This window comes from Moschus berezovskii, chromosome 3 (assembly GCF_049115385.1).
Source record: "Moschus berezovskii isolate FMDL1 chromosome 3, NW_MosBer_1.0, whole genome shotgun sequence".
Lineage (NCBI taxonomy): Eukaryota > Metazoa > Chordata > Mammalia > Artiodactyla > Moschidae > Moschus > Moschus berezovskii.
Genome location: NC_142462.1, coordinates 96,737,581 through 96,753,521, shown reverse-complemented (window position 1 = coordinate 96,753,521; position 15,941 = coordinate 96,737,581). Strand labels below are relative to the sequence as shown.

Here is a 15,941-nt window from a genome sequence, read left to right as displayed (position 1 = left end):
GTTAGTAGCATGAGTTTTCATACATTGTTAATGGTAATGCAAAATTGTACAGCACTTTGGAAAACAATTTGGCAGTTTCTATAGTTAAACACACTTTCACTATAACTCAGTAATCCCAATCCTAGATATTTACTCTGGAGAAATGAAAATATGTGCCCACACACGGACTTAAATGTGAATGGTTATGCGAGCATACTAAGTCACTTCAATCATGTCCAACTCTTTGTGACTCCATGGACTATAGCCTGCCAGTCTCCTCTGTCCATAGAATTCTCCACGCAAGAATACTGGAATGGGTTGCCGTGTTCTCCTCCAGGAGGTCTTCCCAACCCAGGAATCAAACCTGCATCTCCTTTCAGCTCTTGCATTGCAGGTGGATTCTTTACTGCTGAGCCACTGGGAAAGTCCAAATGTGACTGATTATAGCAGCCTTTATTTATGATAGCCAAACAAGTGGCAACAAATGTCTACCAACTGGTGAAAGATAAACACAATGAAGTCATACTTTGAAATAAGAGGGAATAAACTCCTGATACAGACAAAAGCTGAATCTCAAAACTTTATACTAAGTGAAAGATGCTAGACACAAAAGGCTGCATAGTATACAATTCCACTTACATGACTTTCTGGAAAACTGAACTCTAAGGTCAGATCAGTGGTTGCAGAGCTGGGAGTGTGAGGAAAAGACTAATTGTAAAAAGGCATAAAGAGACCTTTGGGTGGGGAGAGGAGATATTCTATAAATTCATTGTGGTTACATTCCTCCTGTGTCAACTTTCATCAAATTATATATCTAAAATCAGTGGATTTTACTTTAAGTACACTAATGATAAACCATTCAGATATGACCTCAATCAAATCCCTTATGATTATGCAGTGGAAGTGAGAAATAGATTTAAGGGACTAGATCTGATTGATAGAGTGCCTGATGAACTCTGGACGGAGGTTCGTGACATTGTACAGGAGACAGGGACCAAGACCATCCCCATGGAAAAGAAATGCAAAAGAGCGAAATGGCTGTCTGAGGAGGCCTTACAAATAGCTGTAAAAAGAAGAGAGGCGAAAAGCAAAGGAGAAAAGGAAAGATATAAGCATCTGAATGCAGAGTTCCAAAGAATAGCAAGGAGAGATAAGAAAGCCTTCCTCAGTGATCAATGCAAAGAAATAGAGGAAAACAACAGAATAGGAAAAACAAGAGATCTCTTCAAGAAAATTAGAGATTCTAAGGGAACATTTCATGCAAAGATGGGCTCGATAAAGGACAGAAATGGTATGGACCTAACAGAAGCAGAAGATATTAAGAAGAGGTGGCAGGAATACACAGAAGAACTGTACAAAAAAGATCTTCACGACCAAGATAGTCACGATAATGTGATCACTGACCTAGAGCCAGACATCTTGGAATGTGAAGTCAAGTGGGCCTTAGAGAGCATCACTACGAACAAAGCTAGTGGAGGTGATGGAATTCCAGTTGAGCTATTTCAAGTCTTGAAAGATGATGCTGTGAAAGTGCTGCACTCAATATGCCAGCAGATTTGGAAAACTCAGCAGTGGCCACAGGACTGGAAGAGGTCAGTCTTCATTCCAATCCCAAAGAAAGGCAATGCCAAAGAATGCTCAAACTACCGCACAATTGCACTCATCTCACACGCTAGTAAAGTCATGCTCAAAATTCTCCAAGCCAGGCTTCAGCAGTATGTAAACCGTGAACTCCCAGATGTTCAAGCAGGTTTTAGAAAAGGCAGAGGCACCAGAGATCAAATTGCCAACATCCGCTGGATCATGGAGAAAGCAAGAGAGTTTCAGAAAAACATCTATTTCTGCTTCATTGACTATGCCAAAGCCTTTGACTGTGTGGATCACAATAAACTGTGGAACATTCTGAAAGAGATGGGAATCCCAGACCACCTGACCTGCCTCTTGAGAAACCTGTATGCAGGTCAGGAAGCAACAGTTAGAACTGGACATGGAACAACAGACTGGTTCCAAATAGGAAAAGGTGTACGTCAAGGTTGTATATTGTCACCTTGCTTATTTAACTTATATGCAGAGTAAATCATGAGGAACGCTGGGCTGGAAGAAGCACAAGCTGGAATCAAGATTGCTGGGAGAAATATCAATAACCTCAGATATGCAGATGACACTACCCTTATGGCAGAAAGTGAAGAGGAACTCAAAAGCCTCTTGATGAAAGTGAAAGAGGAGAGTGAAAAGGTTGGCTTGAAACTCAACATTCAGAAAACAAAGATCATGGCATCTGGTCCCATCACTTCATGGGAAATAGATGGAAAAACAGTGGAAACAGTGTCAGACTTTGTTTTTTTGGGCTCCAAAATCACTGCAGATGCTGATTGCAGCCATGAAATTAAAAGACGCTTACTCCTTGGAAGGAAAGTTATGACCAACCTTGATAGTATATTGAAAAGCAGAGACATTACTTTGCCGACCAAGGTCCGTCTAGTCAAGGCAATGGTTTTTCCCGTGGTCATGTATGGATGTGAGAGTTGGACTGTGAAGAAAGCTGATCGCCGAAGAATCGATGCTTTTGAACTGTGGTGTTGGAGAAGACTCTTGAGAGTCCCTTATACTGCAAGGAGATCCAACCAGTCCATTCTAAAGGAGATCAATCCTGGATGTTCATTGGAGGGACTGATGCTGAAGCTGAAACTCCAATACTTTGGCCACCTCATGAGACGAGTTGACTCACTGGAAAAGACTCTGATGCTGGGAAAGGTTGGGGGCGGGAGGAGAAGGGGACGACGGAGAATGAGATGGCTGGATGGCATCACCAACTCTGTGGACATGAGTTTGGGTGTACTCCGGGAGTTGGTGATGGACAGGGAGGCCTGGCGTGCTGTGATTCATGGGGTCGCGGAGAGTCGGACACGACTGAGCGACTGAACTGAACTGAACTGAACTGAACTGAATGATAAACCTTACTTAAATCACAACCAAAAAAAAAAAAAAGACAATGTAGAAATTGTAGTAATGCAGAAAAACATTAAGAAGAATATGAAATTCATCCTTAATCTCATCAGCCAGGTATTAATTTTCACGTGTAACATTTTGATATATCTTTCTGGATTTTTTTTTGCCATACATACACTATGAGTTCATGTGACAGCTTTTTTAAAATTTAGCATTATTATAATTTCCATGTCATTCTTTTTGACATCAGTCTTAATGACAACCTAATCATTTTGACTCCTTGATTCTTAGTTGGGTTGTGACTTTTTGCTCTTAACTGACATTGGTGAGCATCTTTTTTCTTCATTCTCCCCTGAATTTTACATGTGTCTCTTATAATAACAATCTGATTTTATACTAGTAAAAAAGCAACTAGATGATATTGATATATAATTCTAGAATGCATGTTATAATGAAAAAAGTTAGATTTGAAATTAAGTTTAATGTATTCTTCTTTAGTATTAGTTATTGCTTAGTTATCTTTTATTTCTGTTCATTTCTTATGTAAAACTTTTGTCTGGCTACTAGGAAAACTAAAGGAAGAAACTGTCATATTTTTCCCTCATAGCATTGGCAACACATTATGCAGAAATGTCTACTTCTATTGAATATATATTTTTTTTATGTTGAGACGAAAACTTTTATGAGGAATTCCTTTCTAGAAATGTTTGATCAGTGGTGACTTCTTCCATGCATGTTCTATTGAATTCTTACAGTACAGTAGCCCATAATGCCTCAAGGCCCAACATTCAAATGCTTACCTTGGTTCCAATCTTGAATTGTCTTTTATTCTATTCTTCACAACATCTTTCAATATACCCGCGTGCATCCACCCACTCCTCTGCTTTCTCTCTTCACAGAGACCATACCTTTTCATTCCAAATGTGTCGAGGCATCATTTTGAATGAAGTTGCTGCTGACAGTATTATCCCTTATGCAGAACCTTCGCTGTCAGCCAGACTTACACTTGCTTGTGGTGTTGATGGTTTGTGTATCACTATTCATTTTTGCTTATGTCTGACCAGCATGATAAGTGAGACACGTTGAAGAAGCAGCCTGCGGTCACAGGCAGAGGTTATTCCAAATGCCCTCTTGACTCCTTGGCAGCTATTTGCTGCACATCCTGCTAGTGAATTTGTACAGAGAGCATCTGTCATGTCCACAGTATATATAGCTCTTGAGGTCATTGCTGTTAACCCTGAAATAGGCACTGGGGTGTGTGCCTTTCAGAAGAGGAAAATTACATAGGGAAGACAGGAAGAGAGCAACGAAACACCTATCACCGGAACCACAGAAGAGAAATTAGAGGCTGGAGCAAAGGTGGGGCAGAGGGTTTTCAGGGGCCTCAGGAGGGGAGAGTGAACAGGTGAGATTAGTACTGACGGATGTTTCTGATAGTCTCTAACTGCATCAGCATTACATTCAGAAGCACAGAGTATAGGATATCCAGAGTATTATAAAACTAAATAGAAGTTTGCAAAATACTCCCGCTAACTAATGTGTCTGAGAGAAAGAAAATACATCATTGATTTGGGCAGTACTGGTGATGTTTTCTAGGCAGGAGCCTAGGATTTATATCAACTTTTAGTCACTCCATTTCTGTTTGTGTGTTTTTTTTCTGAAAATTTAGAAATACAGGGAATAAAGATGAAAAATTAAATCTTCCATAATCCCACCATTCAAAGGCACTATTACTGAAACTTTTGAAATATCTATTTCATATATTACTTTTACAGATTTCAAATCTCTTAAGTATTTATATGGTTTTGAAACTTTTTCATAAAACATTATATCATGAGATATTCTTTATGTTATTTTATCAAAACTATTTTTTCAGTGGCAGCATAGTATTTCTTTCTGTGCATTTTCCAGCATTTATTAAACAATTCACCTACTGTTGGACTTTGTTACCTTTTTCCATAATATGAATAATACTGTTCTCTTTTAATTTCATGGCTTCAGTCACCATCTGCAGTGATTTTGGAGTCCAAAAAAAGTCTGTCACTGTTTCCACTGTTTCTCCATCTATTTGCCGTGAAGTGATGGGACCAGATGCCATGAACTTTGTTTTCTGAATGTTGAGCTTTAAGCTCCTCTTTCACTTTCCTTGAGGTTCTTTGGTTCTTCTTCTCTTTCTGCCATAAGGGTGATGTCATCTTCATATCTGAGGTTATTGATATTTCTCCCGGCAATCTTGATTCCAGCTTGTGCTTCTTCCAGCCCAGCCTTTCTCATGATGTACTCTGCATATAAGTTAAATAAGCAGGATGACAGTGTACAGCCCAGACAAATTCCTTTTCCTATATGGAACCAGTGTGTTGTTCCATGTCCAGTTCTAATTGTTGCTTCCTGACCTGCATACAGATTTCTCAGGAGGTAGGTCCGGTGGTCTGGTATTCCCATCGATTTCAGAATTTTCCACAGTTTATTGTGATCCACACATTCAAAAGCTTTGGCAGTCAATAAAGCAGAAAAAGATTTTTTTTTTTTTCCTGGAACTCTCTTGCTTTTCAATGATCCAGTGGGTGTTCACACTCTGATCTCTGGTTCCTCTGCCTTTTCTAAATCCAGCTTGAACATCTGAAAGTTCACAGTTCACGTATTGTTGAAGCCTGGCTTGGAGAATTTTGAGTATTACTTTACTAGGGTGTGAGATGAGTGCAGTTGTGTGGTAGTTTGAGCACTCCATTGCCTTTCTTTAAGAGTTGAATGAAAACTGACCTTTTCTAGTCCCATGGCCACTGCTGAGTTTTTGATATATTGAGTGCAGCACTTTCACAGCATCACCTTTTAGGATTTGAGATAGCTTAACTGGAGTTCCATCACCTCTACTAGCTTTGTTCATAGTCATGCTTCCTAAGGCCCGCTTGACTTCACATTCTAGGATGTCTGGCTCTAGGTGAAGTGATCACACCATCGTGATTATCTGGGTCATGAAAATCTTTTTTTGTACAATTCTTCTGTGTATTCTTGCCACCTCTTCTTAGTATCTTCTGCTCCTGTTAGGTCCCTACCATTTCTGTCTTTTATTGAACACATCTTTGCATGTCATGTTATTCTACAAGAAGGTGGTCTTATTTTACACTCCATGACCAGTGAATAGGAAAGCCCATCATTTCAGCATCCCTTAGCCAGTATCCCATATCTTTTTTAAAAGGGGGCAAAAAGTATGTTTGCTTTTTTGCAAAGGAGAAATATTTTCATAAAACAGAAGCTAAAATTTCAAGCTAAGGTTTCAGTTTTAAAAATCGAGAGAAAGTCTAAAGACTTTACGACCATCAACAAACTATTAGCTAAAGGGCTTTTTTAATCATTCAGAATTGGATATAATTTAAATTAGTTTGAATATCCTCTATAATGTTAAATCTTGACTACAGAAAAAGGAATTCTGATAAAATATTGAAGAATCACACTGTAATTTAAAAATTAGGTCTCTGTCATACTTTTTAACTTCTAAAATGTTTTCCACTTTTGTGGGAGGTATGTGGTATAATTTTAAATAGCTCTCCATGACGTGCTCATACTTGATATATTTAATTTCTTCCCTTTCCTCCTCAATCTTTAAGCCTACATCTGTGTATTCAGTAAGAACAAAAGTTCTGCAGTGATTAACTACGTGAATCTTTTCAATTTAGGTTACTAACAGCAATACACAGTTAAACAGAAGTCTTGGTTGAAACCATTGTTAAATTATACAATGTCACTTTCATTAGTATCCGAGTTTCATAGTTAGGAAAATTTGCATTAAGAAGCTCGCATAAGTCAGATGAATCTCCAAGCTACACGGCTTGGACCTTAGAAATCATCACATATAGTTCTTTGATTTGATAGTTGAGGAATTGGAAACTGAGATTGGTACAGGCACATCTTGGGGACACTCAGCTGGACAGAGCCTCTTCATCCTAGGTTCTGGTCTCTGCAGCCAGCTCCCTGCCAGGCCACACTCCACACTTCAGCCTCTGTCACCTGAGAGCTGAAACATCTGGTACCCTAGCCACAATTCATAGCATACGTCTCTCCTGATAAATATGTGTAAGAATACAATTCCTACTGCTGCTTTGATTATCCTTTCTAACTCCATCTTCGCTCAATTTGTAGAGAGAACTGACAAATTGATAAGCCACATTCATCAATTCCCTTTCAAGAGCCTTAGAACAGACTCAGTCATTTTGTAACACAGAAGTTGCGTGCTGTCACAGGTTCCAATTGAACTAAACTTTGCAGGCTGCTCTCGAGAATAAATACCTATGGAATAAATATGATTATGTGGCACCACACCATTATTCATAAAAGATATTCTTGTTTTTCTTACCAGATATCTGTATGCCCTTGGACAGAAGGTTTGGAAAAGATGGAAAAAACGTTACTTTGTTCTTGTTCAGGTAAGTACACTTTTTTCCTGTCATTTAATCACTGTAAGCCAATCAAACTTTTATTTGGGTTATATCTGTCAGTATCTACTGTATTAGAAATTAAAACTGAGAAATTTAGGAAATATTTAATTCATTTTAAAATGAAAGTAGTAAGGCCATTCCAATTCATTATAAATGAAAGTAGTAGGGCCATTCTTTTTATTTAAAATAACTTTTTCAAGCCAAAAATGTTAGTGAACTAAATGGCATTATTTTATGCTTTTGTGAACCTCTTCAATTCCTGGCTTAATAAAAATAGAATGCAGCTGTATTTTCAAATCAGCTTCTGCCTTCAATCTATTGCACTCTCAGGTGAAATTTAGCCTCTGGAAAATTCCATTATATGCTCTTGAGAGAGTAAGTGTGAAATGGGCAAAGATGTTTAAACAAAGATGTTAAATTTTAAAAATGGTTTTGACCTCACAAGTTCCCTGAAAGTATCTTGAAGATCCCCAGGATCCCAAGACCATACCTTGAGAACCACTGCATTATTCTGATGTTTTATAGATAAAACTTAATTCATAGAAATATGCCTTTAAAAAAAAATGTATCATGTATATCACTTATTCAGAGGTACAGGTTTTTTAATTGCCTTGACTGGTGGATTTGTTTGTGATAGGATTCTAAATATAGGCAGATTGCTACAATGTACAGTTCAGTAGACTCTTGTTTTGTTTTGGTGTTTGAATCATGAATGACTTTTGCTCATAGAATATACTCATTTAGTTAAAGTTACTTTAAAGAATAATTTTGAGTAAAAGTCATTCCAGTTCATGATACATTCAACCTGTTTTATTCCCAATGAACATATATGAAAAGCGAAGCTCTCTTGGTATCCTTAACACAAAACAGTCTGTAAAATGCGGTCGATTCCTAGCCACACATTAGTTTTGTTATTCAGTTGCTAAGTCGTTTCTGAACTATTTTGCAAGCCCATGTACAGTGGCATCTCCCCAGGCTCCGTCTGTCCATGGGGTTTCCCCAGACAAAAATGCTGGAGTGGGTTGCCATTTCCTCCTCCAAGGGATCTTCCAGATCCAGGGGATCTTCCCAAATTTGAATCTCCAGCATTGGCAGGTGACTTCTTTACCACTTGAGCCCCAGGGAAGCCCTGCTGCTGCTGCTGCTGCTCAGTCGCTTCAGTCATGTCCGATTCCGTGCAACCCCATAGATGGCAGCCCACCAGGCTCCCCTGTCCCTGGGATTCTCCAGGCAAAAACACTGGAGTGGGTTGCCATTTCCTTCTGCAATGCATGAAAGTGAAAAGTGAAAGTGAAGTTGCTCAGTCGTGTCTGACTCTTAGTGACACCATAGACTGCAGCCTACCAGGCTCCTCCATCCATGGGATTTTCCAGGCAAGAGTACTGGAGTGGGGTGCCATTGCCTTCTCCGAGGGAAGCCCTACTCACGCATTAAGCAAGTATAGACTAGATCAGGTTAACTTGGTGATATCCTAAGGAAGGAAAATCATTTGCTGTCTTTCCAGAAATAAAGTCATCTATCTACTGCTGGATAAAATTCTTTTATTGCTGTGCCATAATAGCATGGTAACTTCATGAAAGTGTAAATTTTTAATCAAAAGTAGGTTTTTTCCCCACCTGGGTAAAGTGTAACTTTTTCTTATGTAAACTGAGAATCCCCTGGTGGTCCAGAGGTTAATACTCCAGGCTTCCATTGCAAGGGCCCTTGGTTCAATCACTGGTTAGAGAACCAAGATACCACATGCCATGCGATGCAGTCAAAAATAAATAACAAAATTTGTAAATAAGTAAATAGAACCAATATTTGGTCAACCAGATTATAAAAGATGCACATACATTTGCACACACACAGACAATCTTTTCGATATAAAACCTGCACATTTGAGTAAAGGCTCCCTGTTGGGAGTTCTCAGTGGTCTTTCCTCCAAAAGTCACACTTATAAGGCATTCTCTTTGGTTTCTAGGCTTAATTTCTTTACACTGGCACAAAAATTTAAATGCATTGACTAGGCAGTTTGAGCGCATATCTTTTTGTACATTTTTATTTTATTTCCACTTATAGATTTTCTCACCTACATCTAATTTACCAAGTTTGTGTTAGTGACTTGTCTTTGTCAAATCTTTCCAAAGTACTCAAATGATTTTTCATAAAAACTGCAGCTTCTTTTTCATGGTCATATATCATGCATTTACACAGCATATCATAAGTTCTCATCCCATAAGTTCAGTAGTTGATGTTGTTGGCCTAATCAAACACTACTGATTCTTAGTAAGCATAGAGTTGAACTGGTGGAAATAAGTATAAGAACACATGAGAATGTCACCCAGTAACCACAAATTTCAACATGTCATGTCTATTAGTCAATATGTTTTTTTAAGAGCAGTTTTAGGTTCACAACAAAATTTAAGGGAAGGTACAGAGATTTCCTATCTATCCTCTGTCCCCACATAACATCCTCCACTATCAACATCACTCATCAGATTGGTACATTTGTTACCGAGGATGAACTACACTTCATCAAAAGTCCATACTTTTTATTAGGTTTCACTTTCGGTGTTATACATCTGTATATTTGAACCAACACACTTTTTTCTATCACTGTAATATCATACAAAGCATTTCACTCCCTTGAAAATCCTCGCTGTTCTACCTGTTTGTCTTCACCCTCTCACCTTTGGCAACCCCTGATCTTTTTACCACGGGTTTGCCTTTTCCAGAATGTCATAGTTGGAATCTTGCAGCATGTAGCCTTTACTCATTAGCTTCTTTCACTTAGGAATTTGCATTCAAGGTTTTTCTATGTTTTTTCCATGGCTTAAAAGCTCATTTCTTTTTAGCACTGAATAATATTCCATTATCCAAATGAAGCACAGTTTATCTATTCACCTACTGAATGATATCTTGATTGCTTCCAAATTTTGGCAATTATGAATCGAGCTGTTATACACATTGTTGTGCGGATTTTTGTGTAGACTTAACTTTCCAGCTTCTTTGGGTAAATAACAGGGAGCACAATTGCTGGATCATATTCATTATTTTTAAAGAAAGAATCCTAGAGTATTCTTTGTGTAGAGATCCAGTAAAGTAACAGTAGGCTAAAAGAGATTCTAATATACATTGTTTTAATATGAAAATCAGGCCTTAGTAGATCAGTTTTGAGAGTTCAGATGGACACCTTATGCTTCTAGCCAGGTAAAGTTCAGGGTAATCCTTTGCTCCTTCCCTTATTTTTTGATATATGATCGCAAGAATCAAGTTACAGAGCAACCATGTATATGTTCATTATCACCGCATAAGAGACTTTAGAAATAAAAAAAAGAATTTTTTCTTTTATTCAAAAAATTCAAAAAAATAATTTTAATGTTTTGAGATCATCGTTCTTTACGGAACATTAACCATGTCTTGGAGAGATGGAAAGTTCTCCATGTAACAAAAATATGTTTAACATTTTAAAGGCAACATTCAGTTTAAACCAAAGGAGGTAAACCTCTATACTCCATAATTAAAATTTAGGATAAACACGACCAAACTGTCATGAATTCAGATGTATTCTACCTGACATATCATCTTAAAATTTGAAATCATATTTAAGTATTATGAAAGTGTTAGTCACTCAGTTGTGTCCAACCCTTTGCAACCCCATAGACGTAGCTCGCCTTGGAGAAGGAAATGGCAACCCACTCCAGTGTTCTTGCCTGGAGAATCCCAGGGATGGGGGAGCCTGGTGGGCTGCTGTCTATGGGGTCGCACAGAGTCGGACACGACTGAAGTGACTTAGCAGCAGCAGCAGCAGCAACAGACGTAGCTCGCCAGGCTTTTCTTTCCATGGGATTCTCCAGGGAAGAACACTGCAGTGGGTTGCCATTCCTTTCTCCAGGGGATCTTCCTGACCCAGGAATTGAACCCAGGTCTAATGCATTGCGGGGAGATTCTTTACTGTCTGAGCCACCAAGGAAGCATTGTATCTTTATATAAATATATGTATATACATGTATTCACACAGAGAATCCCATGCCCAAGTGTATTGAGATTTACTTGCCAGTACTTTGACAACTATTTTAATTGTTAAATATAATTGAATCATCCTTTCAATTCCAAGTGTAATGGGAAGACGGATGTACACACTTCAAAATCAAAATGGGCATGTATGGAGATTCAGCAAGAAGGACTCATTGGGAAGAAGTGGGTCATTTTATTAGTATCTTTAAAGACAGCTCTCATTCTATTGGCACATGGCTTGTGGATCCATACCTGCAGGCTGCACTATTGAAAGGTGAGGGAGTCATTTCCAGAAGGACAGTGTACCCCTGCTGTGTCTGCTGCCGCCATCGGCAGAATGGTGCTCTGGTGATAATGTGAATCTCATCACCACTCGTGAGTGTGTATTATCTGAGTGATGGAGCTGGAGGTCTAGCCATCAGCCCAAGAATTGCTGCTCATAAAAATTGATTGAGAGTCCCGTTTGCTCAGCTGCAAAGTCGTCGTTCAAAGTGAATACTTGCGGAGCTGCTGAGGTGAAGAGACTTTTCAGAGACTCTTGTATCAACATTTAAATCAAGGTTGAAAATGGGAAAATGAATTACTTATCATTGTGGGGTATTAACTGAGCTAAGTAAGATTAGTTTTGGACCCCATTTACATTCTAAAGCCGGTGTGTTTACAGTATTAAAAAGATTTTTCATGCTTTCTTTAAGAGGCTGCATTTGTTTCTGATGAGGGTAAGTTTGAGTCCAAGCCAAACTGAAAGAACAGTGATTTTGAGGAATATGTTAGAAATCTTCCCCAAATTACATGTTTTTTTTATTAAACTTATATATGTTTCTTATTTCTTAAGCGTAGTGTTTTAGTATTACATTTGGATGATATCATTAATGTAAAGTACTTATGACACTAGTATGTTTTAGTTAATTGTAATAAACCATTTAATGGTGTTAAAATTCCATATTTGTATCTACAATTTAAGCAAACTGAATTATTTCATAATTCTGTATTCAGCTAATACCTCTGCAAATAATTGTACGCCCTCAGATGCTGCATATTTTGTGGTGATATAACAATTCCTGAAGCACTCACCTATTAATACAACTATTGCTATTTTTAATCAATATTTATTATGCAAATATGGCAGGCATTTATGCAAAGCACTTTTTTACCACCACAATATCTCTTTTACCACACATAATCTTCAGAATAAGATTTGAGGATAGGTACTATTATCCCCATTGTACAGATTGATTTGATGTACAAAGAGGTTATATATTAATAATTTGGCCAGAGTTATACAGTTAGTATGTGGTAGGTAGCGTCTGGTGATCAGATCCAGTTCTGTCAATCTCTAGAGGCTAAGCTCCCATATCTGCTGTCACCGTGCCATGATCAAATAAATGCACACAACTACAGTTGATCTGAAGACAAACAGATAAGTGCATAATCATTGTGGAACATTCATTTCATGAAGTACACAACAGTGTTACTACGTTAAAGAAATGGTCAGTGAGTGATGGCTTAAAGAGACCCACACTCATGAAGCCCACTTACCGTGGGACGTTACTGGAAACTGAAGTAGATAGAACATCTATGCTGTTTTGGCCCCGTATCAAAGTGTTCACTGCTTATTGTTGATGTGTCAGAATCATGAGTTGAAGTTGCTGCAAACAACAGCAGGCTATCAAGGCATAATGTTAATTACATATCAGCTGAGCTGGCGAAGGATGTAAACAGTCAGCCATGCCACTAAGTGATCTGTACCTGCTGTAAACATATGAGAGCCACTCTCTTAGTGAGTTGCCATCAAAATCTGCTCTTAGCTTAAAGAAGTGACTGCACCAGCCTATTGATATCTGAAATATCCTGCACACCCTGCAGCAGACTGCTGTCACATTATCTGAGAATACACTACTACAGGAAATTAGATGATCTAGGTTTAGTTTTAGGACATAAGCTGATGTTTGCTAACAGTAATGCAAAGTGAATAGATATACTGCTGTCAAATCAAGAAATTCATGGGGTAGCATCTCTCTGGCTTTACGTTTTAAACTGATTTAAGATGTACAAACCCAAGACATGCTCAGTATAGGATGAACTCAAACCATACAGAAGTCTTCGTGGCCCTCATCAGAACCCCTACCAGCATGGCCCCCTGATTTCAGTCTTTTCCCCCAATGGCCAAGTAGCCATCGCTAGTAGTTTGAACTTTTAAATTTGTTTCAGTATAATCCAAATGGAATCATCCACATATATATATTTGTTTTCTGAATTGTTTTGACCCGCTTTTAAAATGAGTTACAGGATTTCCCTGGTGGTCCAGTTGACTAAGAGTCTGTTTTCAGTGCAAGGGGCCTGGGTTTAATCCCTGGTCAGGGAACTGGGTCCTGCATGCTGCAATGAAGATTGAAGATCCCACATGCCATCAAGACTGACACAGCTAAATAAATTAATTAATTAAAATAAATATTTAAGATAGACAAAAAATAAAACATCAAGTTACCATGTCAGTATCTAAAAATTCACTTTATTCCTTTTAATGGATGATTGGATTCCATAATTTAGTTTAAAATAATTTACATAACAGTCCCTGTTTTTAGAAATTTAAGTACCTTTCTTTAATCAACAAATAATGCTGGAATATATATGCTTGATCCTTGGGCTCATGCATGTGTGTTAGAGTATTCCTATAGAAATGAAATTGCTGAGCCAGGGCATAGATACCTATAAAATGAAGTAAGATTTATAAAACTTGATGACTCATGAATATTTAAATATTCACTGAAACTTGGTGGAGTTTTTTTGTCTTTTTTTTAATAGTTAATGGTCATTATGAGTCAAGTTGCATGTATTATTTTATCTTTCAAAATGCACGTAGGAAAGAAAATTGAAAATTCTTTTGGCTGTGGGAAAAAAATCTCAGAGGAAAAGAATTCTTTAAGTTTCCTTTTTATGATAGCCTTTGTAATAATCGAGTTTTCTATAAATGAAATAATGCAACCTTGACAAGTCACCTGTCCAACCCCACACACAGCGAGGAAACTACATAATAAAGAGAACTCCACAAACGGCCAGAAGAGGGAAAGGCCATCCCAGGCAAAGCAATATAAGCAAGATAAAGAGGCAGAGAAATACCCAGCAAGTAAAGGAACAAGATAAATGCCCACCAACACAAACAAAAGAGGAAGATATAGGGAATCTACCTGATAAAGAATTTTGAATTTTGGTGGTGAAAATGATTCAAAATCTTGAAAGCAAAATGGAGTTACAGATAAATAATAACCTGGAGAAAAGGATTGAGAAGTTGGAAGAAAGGTTTAATAAGGACTTAGAGGAAATAAAAAAGAGTCAGTATGCAATGAATAATGCAATAGATGAGATCAGAAACACTCTGGAGGGAACAAACAGTAGAATAACAGAGGCAGAAGACAGGATAAGCGAGCTAGAAGATAGAATTGTAGAAATAAATGAAACAGGAAAAAAGAAAAACGAATTAAAAGAGAACAATATTAGAGACCTCTGGGACAATGTTAAACGCTCCAACATTCGAATCATAGGAGACCCAGAAGAAGAAGACAAAAAGAAAGACCATGAGAGAATACTTGAGGAGATAATAGTTGAAAACTTCCCTAGAATAGGGAAAGAAATAATCACCCAAGTCCAAGAAACCCAGAGAGTCCCCAACAGGATAAACCCAAGGCGAAATACTCCAAGACACATATTAATCAAATTAACAAAGAACAAACACAAAGAACAAATATTAAAAGCAGCAAGGGAAAAGCAGCAAATAACACACAAGGGGATTCCCATAAGGATAACAGCTGATCTTTCAACAGAAACTCTTCAGGCCAGGAGGGAATGGCAAGACATACTTAAAGTGATGAAAGAAAATAACCTACAGCCCAGAGTATTGTACCCAGCAAGGATCTCATTCAAATATGAAGGAGAAATCAAAAGCATTACAGACAAGCAAAAGCTGAGAGAATTCAGCATCACCAAACCAGCTCTCCAACAAATGCTAAAGGATCTTTTCTAGACGGGAGACAGAGAAAGGGTGTATAAACTCGAACCCAAAGCAATAAAGAAAATGGCTACAGGATCGTACTTATCAATAATTACCTTAAACATAAATGGGTTGAATGCCCTAACCAAAAGACAAAGGCTGGCTGAATGGATACAAAAACAAGACCCCCATATATGTTGTCTGCAGGAGACCCACCTCAAAACAAGGGACACATACAGACTGAAAGTGAAGGGCTGGAAGAAGATATTCCATGCAAATAGAGACCAAAAGAAAGCAGGAGTATCAATACTCATATCAGATAAAATAGACTTTAAAACAAAGGCTGTGAAAAGAGACAAAGAAGGAAACTACAAAATGATCAAAGGATCAATCCAAGATGAAGATATAACAATTATAAATATTTATGCACCCAACATAGGAGCACCGCAATATGTAAGACAATTACTAACAAGTATGAAAGGGGAAACTAACAACAATGCAATAATAGTGGGAGATTTTAATACCCCCACTTACCTCTATGGATAGATCAACTAAACAGAAAATTAACAAGGAAACACAAACTTTAAATGATA

At 37.9% G+C, this 15,941-nt stretch overlaps 1 protein-coding gene across 4 annotated transcripts in view; it reads left to right on the top strand.

Moving 5' to 3' along the window:
* The window catches only part of CADPS2 (calcium dependent secretion activator 2), a 593,849-nt gene that overhangs the window by 367,022 nt on the left and 210,886 nt on the right, over positions 1 to 15,941 (top strand). For all 4 annotated transcript variants that reach the window (XM_055421183.2, XM_088834647.1, XM_055421182.2 and 1 more), the window contains one exon: positions 7,283 to 7,349. In XM_055421183.2, coding sequence (XP_055277158.1) covers positions 7,283 to 7,349 — 67 coding nt within the window. The remainder of the gene's footprint in view (positions 1 to 7,282; positions 7,350 to 15,941) is intronic.